Genomic DNA, 19,878 nt, shown 5'->3' on the forward strand with positions numbered 1-19,878 from the left:
CCCTAGTTAACATTCTTTGATAGTGACATGCGTACATTCACTAAATGCCTACAAAAACACAAGCTGGCTATTAGTCTTGATCACACATCAGTACATTTCATAATAAAACAAACCAACAGATATGAAACATAATTTATTTTACTGTTAAAACTGTGCAAAGAATTAGGACACAGTATGATCACAGTACTGCAGGAAAAGATTTGGTAAAATAAGTAAAATATGAAAACCAAAATAAGTTATTGCACTAGCAAAGCATTGATGCATGCTACTGCTAGTCAATGGTCCCATTCCTGCTGAAATCGTGGAATTCTTCTTCGGTCACATGGAAGAACCATTTTTCACCCCGATCAAACACAGACCCGGGAAATGCTCACTGGTCCTGCCAAAAATAATGACAATTTATGAGGCATGTTGAGAAGAACAGAAATGTACAGAAGAACAATGTGAAATACTTTCAAAGAAACGTTTATGACCAGACTACTACTGAAAGCAATATGAACTATATTGCATGACAATGGCTGATACAATTAACATGTGTACTTACCGAAAAACTTGACTAATTTGAAATACAATAGAAAAACATACAAAATACGAATTAAATTTAAGGCGAGCAATACATGCATTACGTAGTAATACTGTTTCAATGCACCACCATTAATAAAAAACCTTCTGGAATAGTGTAGCCAACTGGGAGCCATGTCTATCACCCAGGCCATAGAGATTTATCTAACAGACCATTAACTGTATTGGAGAGTTCTCCTAGATTTCACACAGTGTTATTTGGTACAGGTCTACATGCTTTCCAATTGAGTAGCAACTGAGCAACAGCTGTCATTTCAATCTTTTGACATATGCCTCAGCCCCCTGAAACTACTAAGCCAATAATGTAAAGTGCTGTCAGAGGAAATCATGTTCAGGGTATGTAAACAAAATGTGTCTTGGCCCTCATACAGGATGAAGGAATAAAATATTCAAATGAACAATGTTCTCATCCTGTCACCTATAATTCATCCGTTGCCATTTTAATCAGATATTCAATGCAGTCTTGCATGACTCATTGTAATTTGATTCACAGCATGACGATGACTGACGGCTGGTCATTTTATGCTTCCTCGGAAAGCGGGAATTAATGTATTTGATGTATTAATCACAAACAAGGCCCAGGAGAATGTGCTAAAATAACTAAATCACAGACCCGACAACCCTTTTCAACTACAAAATAGAGGAAATTCATATTTATTTGGATATAGAATTTTACCACTAATGTGCTACATGACTAGGGTGTACATTGAAACAACATTTTTCCTACTGATTTATATAATATGTTGATATTGATATACGAGTATAGTTTCTTTTACTGTGATCCTCGATAAATATATTTTTGCTGGTTATGCTTTGAGAAATGAGTTAACCTAAAGATGCCAAACCCTAAAATGCACAAGATTAATTACTGTACACACACTAAAGAGGGTTAGCAGAAGAGATCTGAAGTCATAACCGGTCAGAATATCCAGTAAGAGCATTCCAGGATTACTATGGATTCAAACGATGGCCTCAAGCAATGACAGTGCACTTTATTACCTTGTCTGCCCAGGAAGAAGAATTATACTGAGGGCCTTATCCGGGAGAGCCTTGAACAGTTTCCCCACTTTGCTGTCAAGTTTTCTCATCAGGTCTTTCATTTCACTCTCCTGTGTAGAGGCACATACAGTGTACATTCAGAAGACAAAACAAGGCCAGTGCGGCTGTAGAAGCCGTTAACAATCACAGCTGAAATACACTGCCACCAGAGTAGGATTTAAAGCTGGGAACTGGAATCCTGGGGCCTTCAAAAAATGTCTTTTCCATTTCCCAAAAAAGTATGTGTAACTGGGATTTTTGCATTAAAAATTAAATATGATAATGATAATATGGTTATTATATGATACGATAATAAAACATGTTTAAACATTGGATTTTAGTGTTAGCATTGTTTATATCACAATTTTGCTTTTAATGTGAGCTTGACTAAAAGGGATAACCAATTAATCTGCCGAGAAAAAACATTGCACAGCACGCAACTGAATTTATCCACAAAAGCTTAGGCCTATCATTTTATAATAATAATAATAATTTTATATTGCACCTCCCAAGCTCAATGAACAAGGTGCTTTACAGATTAAAACAAATTATATGTATACGCAACATAAAGAAGGATATAATACAGTACAACAATTAAGAAATAAAATACAAATAAAGATTGTAGTCAAATAGACTAAATTAAAAGATCTTGTTTTTGTTGTCTGCAAAACAGATGTTGTTATCTGCAATTCATTACATTTAATAGAAATTCTGTCTTCTCATTTCCTGTACACTATTTGAGTCTGGGAGTCTGCCCATTCTCCTCTGACCACTCTCATTAACAAGGTGTATTCACCTACAGATCTGCCGCTTAACAGATGTTTTTTTGTTTATCGTACTATTCCCTGTAAACTCTAGAGACTGTAGTGTGTGAAAATCCCAGGAGGGTAGCAGGTTCTTAGATCCTTAGATTCAGACGTTTGGTCGAACAACAACGAAACCTGTTCACCATTAAAATGCACTAAAATACCAATTATGGATTTTTCCGAAGAACCAAGATTATTCCAGGAATTATGCATGTTGTATTTAAAATAGAACATTTTCAGGATATTAAACTCGTACTGAAGAGGATACAACAGGCAGGGTTCCAGTGCAATCTCTGTGCTGCAGTCTGACTCACATGACACAGCTGCTGATCAGAGCAGTCTCGTTCTTCAGATTCTGTGGATTTGCATTCTCCTGAGTCGCACTCCACAGACTGATATGTCTGGCCGGTCCATGAGCACAGGTGAGGCGGAGTCATTGCTTTGCACACCCTCATTTTTCCGCCATTGCATTCTGCGGATGAACGCAAGGCAGCCTCTACACTCTCTGCATTCTGATACTCTGAAATAAAAAAATAAAAAAGCTATTTGAGAATTTAGAGGCTTACAAAGTCTCTCCAGCTCACAGTCTGAAATAAAAATACGTTACTGCCGACTAATTTTCTCTTTCTGAATTCGGTAGATGGTATTTCCATTCAGCATGAATATGAAGGAGAACTGAATGCAGTCCACTAGCAGAGGAACTTGTTATTAACTGACTTATGAAAGCGTGCTTCCTGAACTTTCCCGAGGTGGGCTTCCTGGGCAGGACCACACGCTCGATGGGGCCGAACTGGGAGAAAACCTGGTGAAGGTCTTTTTCAGACACTCCTGAGACATAGATGACATTTTCCTTCTCCAAATCCCTCTCCAGTTCCCCCAGAAACACCTCCAAATCCAGTGTGGACTCCTGGACAGGCCTCAGAACCTGGCAGGTAGAGAATCATAACCCTCAGTATATGAACAATATATGCATGTATATCAGGGAATAAGGTAGACCATAATACAAACATTGGTCAGCTATTAACATGATACGTGATTAAGTTTTACCATTTTCCATATTCTAAAACTGTTACACAGCTATGACAGCACATCAGGAGGAGAAGGAGAAGGAGAAGGAGAAGGAGGAGGAGGAGGAGAAGGAGAAGAAGAAGAAGAATTCATAGAAGGAGCATCATCGTGTCAGAGTAAACATGGGGGGATTAAGCACAACTGATTGGTATTAGTGCACATCTTGATTCCAAACGAAATCATTAAAACACAACCACCAACATTTTACAAGCGCTGAATACCTTAACAGAGCACCCATCCAGCATGAGGTCCTGGAGTGAGTTCACAGCCAGGAAAGCTCCCTCCAGCAATTCAAATACTACAACCGCATGGGTCTGGAATGGAAGAGTAGAAAATACACCACACATTTGTTCAAACAAAGGATTATGTTGAACTGTGGTGAAAATAGCCATAAAAGACAATGGTGCCACCAGCTGCATCCCTTTAGGTGTCAGTAGTGTGCTCCAAACAAGGATGGTCTGATGGTCCCATGAATGTACAAAATTGTAGCATCACACCACTTCTGAACTAGACAGCATTGGAGAGACCCATTCCCTTGTGTGGTTTATAATCGGGAACAGACAACGAGAACCTCGCATTGAACACTTCCATCCCTCAGTGCATGGAGATATCCAGACTGAAATAAGAATTCACAAATTCACTGAGAAAAGGGTAATGCCAAACAGCTCTTGAAGAAAACTAGCTGCTAGGTATTATTTAGATAATATTCTTCTGTGATCACATCTGCTATGGCTGTTTATCAGTAAATTTAACATTTTTTTCACAATCTTACAGTAGTGGCCCACACCCGTGGGCCTTAATATAATATTGAGAGAAACCTTAGATTGAAAAATGCATCCAAGAGAATGCATTAGCAATGTATGCAAATATGTACTGAATTCTTTACTGATTAAACATCACTTAAATTAGCCTCGCCTTATTTTTATAAAAAATCTACTTTCATTTTTTGCTAAAAAACATTAGTTTCATTTACCAAAAAACCGGCAGCAATTGGGATCTCATTAAAAAAATGTAAAAAAAATTTTAGATTAGGCTTTCCAAATGATCTCCTTTTCAGGACTGTCTACCTTTTGCAGATTGTTTGATTTTGTTCTGGCAATTCTTCATATCAATCAGTTCATTTTCCCCACATTGCACACTTCTGCATTAATGCTAAGACTCGTCCCTGCCAAATACTTGGGATTTCCATTTCTTTCCATTTTGACTATTTTAAAATGCTTTTTTAAAATGCAGTTATTAGCTCGATTCCGGTAAGACGCATGCCATTTAAGTTTCATACTCTCAGTCCATAATATCCGAGTTTGGCATTCTACTACAGATACCCCCCATCCTATCTCCTGAATAGAATATATATGTACTGAGGCAAGGTGAGAGATAACCAAACAGTCCCTGTGCCCAAGCACCTCAAAGCAAAGCGAGGTCACACTTCACAGAATTCTTTGTGCTGCAATAGAGGTGCCACTGAAAAAATGACTATCCATGCAACAGTGAGGCCTAATAACACCCATGTGAATGTACGCACCGTCACACATCAGTAAGCAGAGTATGTGTGCTGCCTTCCAATAAGTGTAAGATCCAGCACTGTAAGTAGTAACATGCAAGGTAAATGATGGATCACTGTAATTGCGAGTCAACTTAAACACAATTAAGGACAGCCTGTACAAATACACTGCGACATTAAGGAATAAACCTACTCTCTGTGTTACGTTCGTCAGCCTCAGAGAGTGAATGGGTCCGCAACGCCGAAACAGCTTCCTCACAGACTTCTCACTACAGTCCTTGGGTAAAGGCCCCACGTACACAGTGCACATCTCTCTCTGCCGGGCAAGCATCTGGAACATGACAAGAAAAAGTCCTTAATCAGAGCAATAGTGTGTCTCCACATAAGGATCTCTTCTTTCTAGCCATGTAATAAAACATACCTTCTGATAAAGGTGATCATATTTATTGTCGTCAGACAAGGTTCTTGTTTTCTCTGCAAAGGAATAGAATTCAACCAAGGTGAAAAAGCATGATGGTATCTCCCTTTTGAAGGAGGACAGGACCTGCAAAAAAGCAAAAACAACAACAATAAAACTATTATGGTGACGTCCTCATATCTTCTTTAACAAGACCTGGATAGACCGCTTACCATCAGGGTACTGAGACTCACCTCTTGATCCGAGTTGCACTTCAATTGCTTGGCGGCCCGTGACGTATCACTCCCTGAAGCTCTGGCGATATAAACTGCTGAGCGACCTGTAACCTGGAGGGCATCTCCGAACCTAAGAGAGCACCGTGTTAATGCCAAGCACAAATTCCCACCGCAAACATAGCGTTCAGTGCTCCGCTGCAGAAATAGGCCACACCTGATCTTACTCGGAGGTGGGGCCGGACCGCGTTTAGACCCGTTCACGGGGGTTGCATTTACTCTGCTATATTCTTGCCACATTCCATCCAAATTTAACTCGACAACCTGGGAGGGAAAAAAAATACTTTGAGAGCTCTGAACCAGCCACCATCCTGTCCATCCGTAAGCTCTCGGCATAACTTGAGTGCATCAGTGAAGGACAAAATCCTGCTTGCCTTTCTGGGGCCTCTGCTGATGAAGTACTGAGCCAGCTGCAAGGCAGCCAGAGCATCCTCTGTGGGATTGTGCCCATTCTTCTCTGCACACTGGATCTTCTTGCTGAGAAATATGAAGAGAATGGTGGTGCCAATAAGGGTGGAACTACCAGAAAAGCGGACTTCCACAGCGAAAAAGCTAAACGACTACCTCCAGAGGCGACTCGTCTTTTAGAGCCTGAAAGCCAAAATCGATAATTACGGGAAGAAAGACAAATGAGTAAAGGTAGAAAAAGCTTACTCACTTCAATACAACCTCTGCCAAAAACTTCAGTTTAAATCTCTGGCCAGATTCCCTTCTGTAAAGAAGTGAGGTGTCAATGACATGAGGATGGATCACCTGAAGGAGAAACAGAAACATTGTTAAGGGCATTCAGACTGCAGTGAACCCCCATGGCAATCATTGGGATCACTGCATGGCAAATAATTACATTTGAACTTTTAAGTTCAATCCTTTACTCTGGGGGGGGAAACAGTCCATTTAAAGTGCAATGTCATGTCAGGTATTTTAATTTATTCTTTCTTAGTTCTAATGACTTACAAATATGTGCTATGTTTGAACATATTTTTATGAAACTAGCTCCACAGAACAATACTGCAAACTACAAACTGTAACTCCTTAATCCTCATTAATAGTCTTCCCCTGCATATATGCGTGCCATTGTGGACATCAGATTAACTGCTGTTCTTACATTTAAAGCATTCAGGTCATTGTTGAGAGAGTGGCCGACGAGCACAGCATCTCGGGGCAAAACTTCTTTCAGCTTGGCCTGGACATCCTTCAACCTCGTCCTTACCGGTCTCAGCAACGCTTTTGTTATTCCTGAATACCTTGGAAGAGCAGAGTAAAAAAATATGTCTTAAATGACAAACCCTGTGAACCCTTCTTTCCAGCGTCACCTCAGCTGAACCCAGAATCCTTCATGGCCGTAAATGAGATCCAGATGGACACTGGGAAAGGGGGGGGGGGGGGTCCAGAAATGATTGGGAAAACTGCATTTCTAAACTTCAGCCATCCAGGATTTTATAAGTGGTGTTGGCAGATGCCCTATGTGAAGGTAACAGAAAACAAACTGGCTAAGGCTGGAGTTTACACAGAAAATTTAGCACAGCCACAAAGCACGGTTTTAACATTTAAAACTCCTGTGTAAATTTCCACTTGATGCTTACGTAGATCGAAATCTGACTGATGTCCAATGTCTCTGCATATAAGACACTATTAGGTCTCAGAATGTTCTGCTTCCTGTTCTGTTCCAGGATTATTGCTATTTGTTTCTTATCTAACACTACTGAATGTGACACTTTTGCATAAGGCCATTCCCATGAGTAATGGTGCTTATATACCTTGTGCAGTAGTCCAGGATTCGGCTCTCTGGCTTTACCAGCTCATCCAGCAGACAGCGGCCCTCACTGTCCACCAGGGAGACGCGCGCCAGCTCATTTCCACGCTCTGTCAAACACTGAAACAAGGATACGGTTTAGAAACACAAGATTTTGTTACAAAGAGGCAGAACTTGACAGTCAACAGTGAATATCACTGGAATAGACTCATAGTTGGACAGAACAAAATATTGAAAAGCTGTCATTATTGCAATATGCAAGATGTGTGATATCTTAATGGTGGGTCTACATTATTTACACCAGCTGTGTGAATGAAGCAAATTAATTTTACTACCCACTTACATGCTCAATTTCACTCAATTGCGGTATGACAAATAAGGTTGAGACTACTGTGTTGATGAAATTCATTTAACTTATGAATTAAAATCTTGTTTAAACCTACTGGTGTACTATTTTGGACAATGTCTCAACCTTATTTTTACTAGCGCTAATTAAGAGAAATTGAACACCTTTTGGTAGCCACACTCTATGAGTTAACCATGATTAATTGGAAGATTGATGGATACGCCCCTTTAACTCTATAGGCTGATGTTAATTTTTCTACACCAGAGTTAATTGTAGACTGCTTCGGTTAAACACACCTTTTTAATCTCATAGGTTGATCACAGTGTCACTTTGTTAGTCCTAACCACTTACATGTGTTTCTACGTATATATATTGCCTGTTTTTTCATTCACACCTGTTTGCTCCGACGAAGGTCTCTGACCTAAATGTCAGTAAAAAAAGTTTCTGTGTTGCAAGTAAGAAGTGTTGCAGCAAATCTTTTTCTCAACTGTCAAAATACTGGAATCATGAGCAAGTGCGGGATACAAAGAATACTGAAAGCAGGTGCTTCCACGCGGGTGTGGTTCCTGAGTTCATTAAGCAATTAACATCACAGAATGCTCACGGTTATGCATAAAAATGTTGGGCAGCTGCCCATTATTTTGGCTACCATGCCTAGAAGAAAAAAATCTCAGTGATCTGAAAGAGGTGGGGGGTACGTCACTCACACTTCACCCCCCTGCTGAGGTCTCTCCACTGGCTACCGGTCACTGCCAGGATCAGGTTCGAAGTCCTGACCCTGGCCTATAATGCAGCCAACAGGACAGCCCCTGTCTACCTACAGGACACGATTCAATCCTACATGTCAGCTCAACCATTCCGCTCTGCTGCAGCAGGGCGGCTTGCACTCCCTGCCATCCGGGTGAATGGTTCTCGCTCATCCAAAACCACAGAGCTTCTCCATCCTAGCTCCCCAGTGGGGGAACAAACTCCTGGTTCCTCTACAAACCACTCAGTCATTGCCCATCTTCTGCCGATGTCGGAAGACACATCTCATCAGACTGTACCTGGACTAACTATCACTACTCTGGAGGGCACTCCCAATCTAGGATCGCTCTTAACATTTGAAACCTAATTTGTTCCTGTAGCACTCATGTTACACTTCTACCTCCACCCACCACTTATTGAACTTTAATTGTTACTTTGATGATGTAGCTCATTGTCATGCCTAGTTTAACTTACCATAACTTCCTAACCTAGCCTATGCTTACCGTGTGAATTGGACTTAATGAGTTCATGACTATGAATAACTGTTACAAAATGAGTATTGTACCTCATCGGACCTGTGTTTGTCGTGGTTCCAATGACCTTCGGCATGCACTTATTATACGTCGCTTTGGATAAAAGCATCTGCCAAATAAATGCAATGTAATGGGCACGTCTGGAAGTAGCTTCAGTGACTAAGTCTGCTGAACTTGCTGATGCAGGAGGAATAGTGACAGGAGAATAAAATGAATAAAACAAATCATGTTTCTGCTGGGTTAAGATATCAAACTGTGGAAAAATGGATGGTTGCTACTTCAATATATCTTTCTACGGTCCTGTAATGCGACCAAAAAAAGCGTTTATCAATAAAATAGCCAAGAAAAGGTCAACTCCACTTGTATTTGTGACAAACACAGCCTGATGTTTAAATCTACCATTGTTAAAAGACACAAACTTATACTTTTACAGACGTTTCATACTTCCAGCAGGCTATTTCACTAATGAAGGACCAGACTGGTACATGGACCATGCAAGTGAGGTTGATTTGGAGATATACAACATCATAACAGGTATGAACAGACACCAAAAAACAGCATAAATAATTTTGTTTACATACTTTTTTCTGATTTCAATAGCTGCCAGAATTTTTTAACGGTTTTTAATCTTTGTGTAGATGAATCTAGACACAGAGGTTTTCATTTAGTTCCTACAAATTTAACTTTCCAGAAAAAAACTGTCTGCAGGGTGTCCTATCATATCAGCATTATATACAAACTAACATTAAATTATCTGTCAAGATTCTTGTAATTACAAGGCCAAGATCATTGACATGATTGACATATCCATCCTGTTTTGCTTTAGGGCTGTATAAAAATGCAAAGAGCAACTTTTCTCAGTGGAGTACTCAGTGAAAAGTTCATTATTATATATATGACATTATTAGGCAAGACAGAGTGCTTGAGTGGGAATGAAAAAACTGATGGCAACTTGAATGCAACTTGAACTCCACATAGTAGATTAGGCTATGCAGCTCCCTAATTCTGACTAGAGTGCTCTTCAGGAAGCAGATGTGCTGTAATAACTAACCATTTTAACTGCTACAGTACATGTAGGTACAGTGCGATGTACAGTGCCCCCTCTGCCAATTTTTTGTTTTTCTGCAGATTTTAAATCACAAGGACGACAAGTGCTCGTATAGGTGATGTGACACAGCAAATAACACTAAAAGTTACAACTTTTTCATAATCACTGACAATCTACTCAACTAAAAATAATTGTACATTTAATATATCTGCAGGAAAAAGTAGGTCTCCCTCTAATTTCCTTAACTGACTGGTAAGAACTCCTTTAGCAGCAATAACCAACTCAACATTTCATGTAAGTGTCGAGCAGTCTTGCACATTGGGAGAAATTCAGGACTTCCTGTTTAGCAGAATTGCTCTACTCTGGGTTTCTTGCATTTAGACCATCATGTCAGGCCTTTTCAATGCATGTACACAGGAATTCAGCTGTGTAACACATCCTGCTCCAAAATACTCTTCACAGTAGAACACATGGAGGATGATTCACTAAATGTCCACATCCTGAGCATCAAAGCAGCCCAAAAGAATCACCATCACACCACAAGGTTTCATGTTGTAAAGGAACTCCTAAGCAATGGATTTGGTTAATACTAATTTTCTATTGAGTTCAACTATAGAATTAGCCAGGAGGAACCCCACTGCTTAAGCAATAATATGCATCATTTTTATCTATACCATGCAGCCCTAATTCAAAGAATGATTTCCTAGTAATTTATAAGCATTTGGTTTATAATATGCACTGTTTTACATGTAATGGCAATGGCAAATCAGCCTGACTCAGTGTCAAAGCAACAGAGTTTCACACACCATTTCACAGTCGAGTCCATAGAGGGGGCTGCTGTCTGTGACACATTCATCACTCTCGGTGCACAGAAATGATTCACAGCTGGGATCTCCTGAAATTGAGGTGAGAAAAGCAAATAAATTGTGAGAACACACCGCTTACCACAACAATGCTGTATACTTGCCCAATATATAAGCACATTGCATTTTTCTTTATTTATACTGTGCTTTTCATACTTTGAATTCAAAGTGTTTTTCTGAAAAGATTCTAATCAAAGATACACAGAATAACCAAAGCACATAAAGAAATACAGCATACCAGTAAATGCCACTCTCCATTTTGTTTGCACGCTTACAAGAGTGCACTCACCCTTCAAGGGGAAGGCTTTTCTGCCCATCTCCTCAGTGCTTAACAAGTACCTGGTGAGACCCTGTGTTTCTGTGCCATATTTGTGTATAATGGGGTGCCAGTTTCGATTTCCTGTGGAGAAAGAACAATTCTACTTGTCAGACCTGGGTCAAATACGTATTTGTTTTGGATTCAGATACTTTCTGTGCTCTGTTGATCTTGCCTGGTGTAACTGAGCCTGCCAATATGACCAGAAGGCAGGGTTCATTTAATTGGTTCCAATACACCAGACAAGATCAGTAAAGCGTAGAAATGTATTTGAATCCAAAACAAATACCTACTTGACCCAGGTCTGCTATTTGTGCACAGGAAGCAAAGAAAGAAAATTAAAAACAACTGGCCATTGTGTGCCTACTGACAGACCATAGCAGTGTGTTATATTGCTCAAAGCATGTATTTAGAATATACCCACTGTAGCATACACAACGCATTCACACAAATTGGCCTTCTCTGGTTGTTGCATCTCACCTTCCTGATGTTCAAAGTTGTTTTTGGATACAGGGTCACTTCCAACAAGTATTGGACCAGTACTTTCAGAAATTCCCAGCTCAGCATTGAATATATCTGACAACACAGGGGAAGCTCCAGAAGAATTCAGAAAACTGCATCTCTGAAAGGTAAGATAGCAATAAATTAATATGCACCTGTATTAATAAAAGTAAATCCTGAAACTATGATTACACTGCTCTCTTACAGATGAAAATTCAAACAGTAGAAGACATACCACATGTACCCCCTATTCTGCCACAAGATTGAAGCTAAGTGAAACACAGTGGCTCAGAAGCTAAGTGGGTTTTTAGTACTGTACCAGGATGGAGAAAACACAGGTGAGCAGTGTTTACATGCCAGTAAGGGGAAATTTTTGCCCTATACAACACAGCAGCTGAAAATATAAGTGATAATTAGACTGTTCACTTACAATTCTGTACCGCTTTCTGAGATTTTTGAATTGTAGGTAATATCTGTAAAAATGGAGTTGTCCGAGACCTTCTAAAACAGTAACACTGACTCCAGACACATTCTTCTGGTTATCCAGATGACACCAACTGAAAGAGGGGGACAAACATGTCAAATATGGTATTTATTGCAAACACAGAATATCATTTAATCTAAGATTTTACCATTTACTATGCCTCAACAATATACCATGGTTGTTTCATTCCCAAGGAAGCAAACAGAACTAATTCTGTTAGCTGTTTCTGTGTGATAGGTTCCTGGATATCGTCACAGGACAGCGCCAGACGGGGAATGCCCTGTTAAACACATTCACATAATTTACTGTCTTATACACTGAATTGGCTTGTCAAAACATAACTGAAAAAGAACCTTGTATTACCTTAGATTCCTGAGGCTGTACATTTAATTCTGTCTCCCGTGTGTTTTCGTCCAATTTCCTTGATTTCGTAACGTCACCTCTGATATCTGAGATATCATTTCTTTTCCTTTTATGTCCAAACGTGTGTGAAAAAGCCATTTGGTTGCACGCCAGTGGACGACAAAAAACAGGCGAGGCAGTAGACCAACGAGTCGTGAAACCATTCGCCAACAGACAGCCTGCAAAGGTGTTACGACAGAATATGTATTATGCTAGCTAGCGAACTATCTAGTATCTGCTGGTTTACTACGAATTATCAGTCTTTTAAATTCTTAATGTCTTATCGATTCTGTAGTTATTTACATCGACAAATTCCGCTAGCTAGAAGTATTCTTAATTTCATTTCTTGGTAAAATGAAAGATAAACAATATCTAATGATAATAGATGTTGGCTAAAACTTTGAACAGCTAACTTTACCCAAGTTGCAGTATTTCTCTACCTTGCTATGATAGCAATTGTCCTAGCTAACTACATGAAGCTACAGTATACCAACCCTTTCTTGTAAATTGATGTTAGTCAAATCATGCCCTTTGTGAACGATAACAGTTACATAGTGTTAAAGTATGAGGATTCCTAACCTCATGCCTTGGCAAGTACTCGTCGCCTCACGTGGAAAACTGAGTTAAACAATCTCCTATCTGGCTTCCGACCGGAATTCGATTACTTACCCCTGCAGGCCAGACAGGTAGAGCAAGAAATTCCCAAAGATGGTGGCAGACATGACAAGACAGCAATGTTGCACTATAACTAAAGAGAGACCGTACAGAAATTGAAACTCAAACGTTAAGCTAAGCAAAACAGGTTCAGAATTGAACTGTGGAGTTCCAAAATGAGCCCATGAAATCAACTGTTTACTCATGGGCTCATTTATAAACGTCTGCAAATTCAACGAGATGTTTTTTTGGATTAACATTTTGCTTAATTGACGTGAGAAGGGTAAATGTTAACTAAGGTGGTGACTGCTGTGGTGGTGACACTAGATATTGTTCGCTCACTTGGGTTAGGTATGTTTTTTTCGCGGTTCCGTGAAGTCACTTTAATGATAAATTAGTCTGTGATCAAGAATTCTGTTTTGCCTGTCAAATAAAACATCAGTCATAATGTATGCACAAGAACTGTTTCTACAATTTCTACTATGTATATAACTGACTTTCCAGAATCCAGATAATCACGGAAGTGACGTTGTTGCGTGTAGTAGCTACGTCAACAGGGCCGGTAATTTTTAAATTTCATTCTCCACCCACTACTCAGCTGGTTAGGGAGAACCATGTGTTGTGAGCCCAGAATGGAACAATTCTTTAGTATTGGATAATATGATTGCTCGCTATCAAAGTTACTCATACAGACTGTACAACACGTCATGGCTACAAAGAAACTGGCTAAGTACGAATCTGTTTATTTCAAGGAGGTTGAAGGTTTATCTAGCAAGCTAATGTTAATGTAGTTGTATCGTTGGATATAACTAGCCTAGGTAGTATAGCTAGTTAAACATTTTGAGACAAAACGAATGTCTACGTTCCTTGTATCTAATTAAAGCTTGGATTAAGCTTCTTTCTAACAGTAACATTGATTATTTACAGTGAACTCGGACTGATAAGGAAACGCAGCCGACCTTCAAGTGAAAAGAATGAAAAAAAGCGCTGTGGTAAGCGTTGTCGGTGGCCTCACAAATTATAGCTAGCTACGTAAACTCGCTTGCGTTGTTGATTTCAGTGCCAATAATTAGTAGAATGCAAAGAACGTTTGCTGACTAATGTGAGTTTCTGTGTGTTTTAGGGCAGCACTTTTCTTACCTGATTGTCATAGACTTTGAATCTACTTGTTGGGGAGACAAGAATAATTATGGTCAAGAAATAAGTAAGTCGATTTGTTTTACAATTTAAATGTTGGAAACTGTTTACATTAAAGGGATGGTTCCCTTTTTTTAGTTTTTTTTTTTTTTAATTAATTTATTTATATATATATTTATATATTTCACTTATTTTGTGTTTTTCATTGGCCCAGCCGATGAAGGATATTTTAGATGCTTAAATAAGTTATTTATTTATTTATTTATTTTTAATTTGTTGTGGTTGATGTCTCTAACAGTACAATTTATCAAATGTAACACCACAACTGTTGACACTTTGCCTTTAAAATTAAGTTTTATATATTGCTCAATATTATTGTATCAAACAACATTGGTGACTGTCTCTAGGCAATTTTATTTCTCCAAAATATGCTACTGCTGGATTGTCTTACAAGAAAATTAACCCCCAAGCAAACCATGCCACTTTGGGGGTGTAGCTTTGTTTTCAAAGGAACTCTGGAATTTGGAGTATGAAAACGAACTGTTGTGACCCTCAGTCACCACAGATGTGGCCAAAACCACCAAAAGTGAACGTTCCTGGCGACACTAACAAACTACCTTTAGACAACCCAAATCTACTGAAAATATGACTAGTTGTCCTCAAATAGTTATCACACCAGATAAAATAAGTTGTGTTATGAAATGACAACTATGTTTATAAACCTGAATAAATGTAATCAAATCATTATCTTCATATGTATAGCCTCTGGAAAACATCACTGTATAAGCTTCAAACCTCAAACCTATAGATGCCACTATAATAATGCTCATTGTAAAGGTGGCAGGTCATCAAACTCCTGAAAGTGCCTAAAATATCCTTCACTGCATGCAAAAACTGTAAAGGCCAATCAAAACATAGACAAAAACTGAAGTGATATTTAAAAAAAAAAAAAACTCTTGAAAGTGAATGATTTAATAAATCAATTTTTTAATTTATTTCCATGGCAGTTGAATTTCCAGCTGTTGTACTCAACACCGGCAATGGGAAGATTGAATCCGAATTTCATACCTATGTGCAGCCTCAAGAGCATCCTGTACTCTCCAAGTTTTGTACAGAACTCACCGGAATCAGACAAGTAATGTTTTTGTCCTTCGGAACTGGCTACCTTTAATTCCATTCAGTAGTTTATGTATGCTCATGAATTTTTCTTTGCATTCAGGCACAGGTTGAAGCAGGAGTACCTCTCCACATTTGTTTGTCTCGATTCACCCGCTGGATTCAGATGTTGCAGGAAGAAAATAACATGGTGCTGGTTCAGGAAAAAGTCTGTTCAAACACTGGCCATCCGTGTGCCTTTGTCACCTGGTCAGGTGGAGTACATGCTGTTCAGACCTAATTTCTTAGTGAAGTGAAATTTGTGTGTGTATGTGTACATGTGTGTATATATACAGTGTGTGTATAGGCCACCTGTAGTTTAAAAACAAAATAAACTTTAGGTAGAGAAGAATTCAGTTAATATATTCACATTTATTGAATAACAAACCAAAGTGAAAACAAAGTAAATAAGATTTCAGTCAATTTAACTACCCTCCCACCCCACATTTGCAAAATGACTGGATAGACTTCCAATTATTTGTATAATTGTAATTAAAGCTATAAGATTTAAATTTTCAGGAAATTGTGGACTATAATTGGAAATGTGTTTTTTGTTGCTTTTATTTATTTTATTTTTTTTCTTAATCACAGACTGGGATTTGGGAGTTTGTCTGCAGTATGAGTGCAAAAGAAAACAAATCTGCAAACCTGACATATTTAACTGCTGGATTGATCTCAGAGCAACCTATAAGGTAAATTTAGTAGGAGTTACTTAATTTTATTTGAGCCTTTTTATGTGGAGATTTCAAAGTACTTTGCAGGTGAATGTATTAAATTTAAGAGGAAGAAATGCACACAGAAATACGAACCAAAAAAGGCCAGCTCGAGATGACAATTTGGGGTAAAAAATTATTTAAATTTGTGAACTTCAGTGAGTTATACGATAAAATATGTTTAATTATTTTGTCTGGGCACAGGCTAAATGCTAGGCATGGGTCAGAATATTCAAGTAGTCTTGCAGGTGTACACTATCCAATTTCCTCGCCATGTTTGTTTATACATTAAAATGTATAAATTAATACGAGGCCATGAAGAATATTCCGGGATGCATAATTTGGGCCAAGAACAACACATGCTGAGACCCCTGTTGGTTTTGTTCCATTTCTTTTTTTTTTCATTTTCTTTGACCACTGGAGAAAAATCCACAGCGATGTTCAAAAACTCAAATTTAGCAAGTTTGTAGACAAACATGCAAAGCACAGGGTATGGCAATATGGCACCATTTAGCCAAGCTCCTGTAGCAGATGGTTGAAAATGCAAATGGATGTGACTCCTTTCACATATAGGCCAAATTATTTTCATACTAGAGTTTTCTCCTCTTAGAACACATTTATGTAAGGGTCTTTCCTTTTTCCTCAGATTTTCCTCAAGTTTTAATTGTGGGTCTAATTGGAAATGTCAAAGAATAGTATGATTCATTTTGAAATGTGTAGATGTGTCCATGCAAATAATTCCAGAATGGTGTATTGGTTTGAAATGTGTTCTGAGTTGTAGGAAGTACCTAACAAGATAAAAACTTGAGTGGTGTCCAACTTTGAAAATATAGACACATAAATTAAGCTTCATGCAATATTTAAATAATATTCTCATGAAAAAGGTCCAATTAACACTCTCATATCCTCAGCATTCTCTTGTCCCAACAATAATTTAAAAAAAAGTCTAAATATCTTCAATTATTTACTGGCCATATTATTCATTAATGGTCTACATCGGATTACAATCAGAAAACTGCTTACCGTCCCTCAAACTTTCATTTAAATGTTTTACTTTGTTCAAATTTTTTAGATGCAGACCAAAACTTTCTTGTAATTGCTTAAAGTTTAGAATGTTCACAAGAGTTGGTGTTGTGGATTTGACACATTCATACGGCAGTTTTATACTTCCACAGCTTTTTTATAATCGAAAACCAAAAGGACTTAACGGGGCTCTACAGGATCTCGGAATTACATTTTCTGGCCGGGAGCATTCAGGTAAGCAAAATTAATTTATTTGTTTTTGTTCAGATGTAGATTATCAAGGGCTGTAATTTCCAGATGGTGAAACCAAAATGTGTAAAAAATACCTTTTTATTAATACCTTAGAGTTTGCACTTCAACCACACGTGAAAGGTTTGATTAAAAATATAAAATTGCGGAGTACAGAGCCAAATTAAGACACATTGTCTTGTCCCAAGCGTTATGGAGCTTACTGTTTATGTAACTTTTTAAGGTTTGGACGATGCCCGCAATACTGCTCATTTGGCTTGGCGAATGATAACTGATGGCTGCCTGATGAAAGTGACCAGGAGTCTGGATAGGGTGAGTGGGTTTGTCATGGGTCCCAATGCTGCAACTCATCCTTCAGTTCCCTTCAGGTGAATAGGTTTTCATGGCAGTACTGAATTTAGTCTTGCCTGCTCTTCCCCTGACTGTCCATTGTTTAATAATGAAACTGTAACATTTTAATAAAAAACTTTTAATTTGTCATCAGGCACCTTTGAGGACGAAACAGCTGTTCCAGATGAACCGGCCCGCTGGCAATGTGGGTGAACGTAGTGTGGCAGAAGTGGGAATTAAGAAACGCGCTGTGAAGCAACCAAAGCCTGGACATTGTGAAAACAAGTCAATCGAGAACAAGGGCAAACTTGACGTTTCTTCCAACCATGAGAGTTATCACTATCAAAGCTTTGTGTTGCCAAAAACTCTTTTTCATGGTTTAAGCACTCCAGTTGTTAAAGGGAAAACCTCAGCACCAACACCAGTGAGTCAGCTTGGTTCAAAAGGATCACCCCTGTCTGTAACTGCTGCTTCATTACCGAAAGGTAGCCTGGTATTGGTTTCCACGACTATTGGCTGCATTTCAAATGCACATGAGGCAGATGCAAACTTAAACAATGACCCTGCAACTTTGCCGTGCGAATGGACAGAAACTCCACTTTTGATAGAATCAGAGGAGTCGCGGTCATATGATGACGTGATTCTTGAGGACAGTGATACATCTGCTGCTCCCTTCATGGACACTTTTACATCACAGGATTCAAATGGTACGCAACTGAATACTGATGGTTCTCTACTAAATGCTAATAGCAGCCATTCCAAACAGATTGTTTTCAAAAATTCAAACACAACAGTGTATTCGCTTGGGAAGCACAGACCTTCTTCCTCCAGCAGTGGTGTATTTAAGACTCCGCTTTTGTCAGATGGCACACTTAAGGATAAACGTATACCCCTCTCAAATGTGTCCTGCTCTGCAAAGCCCAAGGTTACATGTGGTCCAGAAAAATACTCTGGACTTAACACAAGCACACCCACCAGGTCTTTTACAGTCTACAAGGATAAGGATGATTCCTGCTTTTCCACTGAGCCCAGGTTATCTTCAGGTAGACTGAGTTCAGTTCCATCCTTGCCCCTCTCTTCATCAGTGAACAGGACATCTCTTCACTCAAGGGGCCCTATGAAAATGACATCTCCATTGTGCACCTGTGGCCGCAGAGCCAAGAGGATGACGGTAGGAAATGGAGGACCCAACCATGGCAGAGTTTTCTTCAGCTGCCCCATTGGGAAAATGGGCTCAGGAAACAAAACAAGCTGTGGATTCTTCAAATGGGAGTCTTCTGTTTTAAAAGCTGCATCAAGAGCTGTGGCTTCCCACTCCTTGTATTCTATACCTGGTACTAGCTTTGCATCATCAGGGAAGAGTTTCTGTAACAACAGTTTCTCTCCACATACAAATTTTGCTCGGAGACCGTCTTTGAGAAATTAGTGTTCCAGTATTACTATGTAATTTTTTAATGACATGCTTATTTCACATTTTTGTGTGTAAAACATCAAGTGAGTTTTCCTGTCTTGAATCTGGTCTTACAGGGAAGTTTAAAACATTGTGGTTCAACAAGGAATGTGAGTACGCTCTAAGTGCTTGTATTATGTTTGTACATATTTATTCAGTTTCTGTGCTACATTAACTTCCTTGCTTTGAGTGTAAGAATTTTAAATCTATATTTTTAAATAAAAGTAATTTTCCATATTAATAAAATAGCTGTAAAGTACTTTCAATGTAGGGATTTGAATGATACACATGAGCATAAACTAGTCGATAGCTGTGGAGCATGATTAAGTCTACAACAACCTGACTGCATTAGAGGCTTCTGCATAAGAGCATTACTTGATCAGACACTATGGGATTTTAGCACTAAAACTATTTTTTTTCCAAACCATCTAGACAAGAAATTTTACAGTGTTGTACCAAGAGAAAGTTACCATTTCATATCATGGATTA

General features: G+C 38.8%; 2 protein-coding genes across 5 annotated transcripts; one reads left to right on the plus strand and one right to left on the minus strand.

The window, feature by feature from the left end:
* Nucleotides 1-118: 118 nt before the first annotated feature.
* LOC135248149 (RNA exonuclease 5-like) lies at nt 119-13,764 on the minus strand. Of its 3 annotated transcripts, none has more exons than XM_064322439.1 (20): nt 13,348-13,764; nt 12,640-12,857; nt 12,450-12,556; nt 12,223-12,349; nt 11,772-11,913; nt 11,265-11,375; nt 10,919-11,007; nt 7,443-7,558; nt 6,791-6,929; nt 6,344-6,438; nt 6,060-6,162; nt 5,843-5,949; nt 5,647-5,758; nt 5,417-5,539; nt 5,189-5,326; nt 3,716-3,808; nt 3,144-3,351; nt 2,741-2,946; nt 1,582-1,691; nt 119-379 (listed from the first exon to the last, which is right to left on the minus strand). In XM_064322439.1, exons 2-20 carry the CDS (start codon nt 12,775-12,777, stop codon nt 319-321), a joined length of 2,325 nt encoding a protein of 774 aa, XP_064178509.1. In that variant the 5' UTR covers nt 12,778-12,857; nt 13,348-13,764; the 3' UTR covers nt 119-318. The 3 variants fall into 3 exon arrangements, with proteins under 3 accessions (XP_064178509.1, XP_064178507.1, XP_064178508.1); XM_064322437.1 differs by lacking the exon at nt 13,348-13,764 and adding an exon at nt 13,258-13,340; XM_064322438.1 differs by lacking the exon at nt 13,348-13,764 and adding an exon at nt 13,173-13,283.
* A 137-nt stretch (nt 13,765-13,901) lies between these two features.
* Nucleotides 13,902-19,635, plus strand: eri2 (ERI1 exoribonuclease family member 2). Of its 2 annotated transcripts, none has more exons than XM_064322440.1 (9): nt 13,902-14,062; nt 14,260-14,324; nt 14,456-14,536; nt 15,477-15,604; nt 15,689-15,839; nt 16,216-16,316; nt 17,513-17,594; nt 17,833-17,921; nt 18,094-19,635. In XM_064322440.1, the coding sequence occupies exons 1-9, from the start codon at nt 14,040-14,042 to the stop codon at nt 19,363-19,365; spliced, it is 1,992 nt and encodes a 663-aa protein (XP_064178510.1). In that variant the 5' UTR covers nt 13,902-14,039; the 3' UTR covers nt 19,366-19,635. The 2 variants fall into 2 exon arrangements, with proteins under 2 accessions (XP_064178510.1, XP_064178511.1); XM_064322441.1 differs by having other exon boundaries at nt 17,833-17,977; nt 18,094-18,237.
* The last annotated feature ends 243 nt before the right edge of the window (nt 19,636-19,878 follow it).

Source organism: Anguilla rostrata, chromosome 2 (assembly GCF_018555375.3).
Source record: "Anguilla rostrata isolate EN2019 chromosome 2, ASM1855537v3, whole genome shotgun sequence".
NCBI classification, from domain to species: domain Eukaryota; kingdom Metazoa; phylum Chordata; class Actinopteri; order Anguilliformes; family Anguillidae; genus Anguilla; species Anguilla rostrata.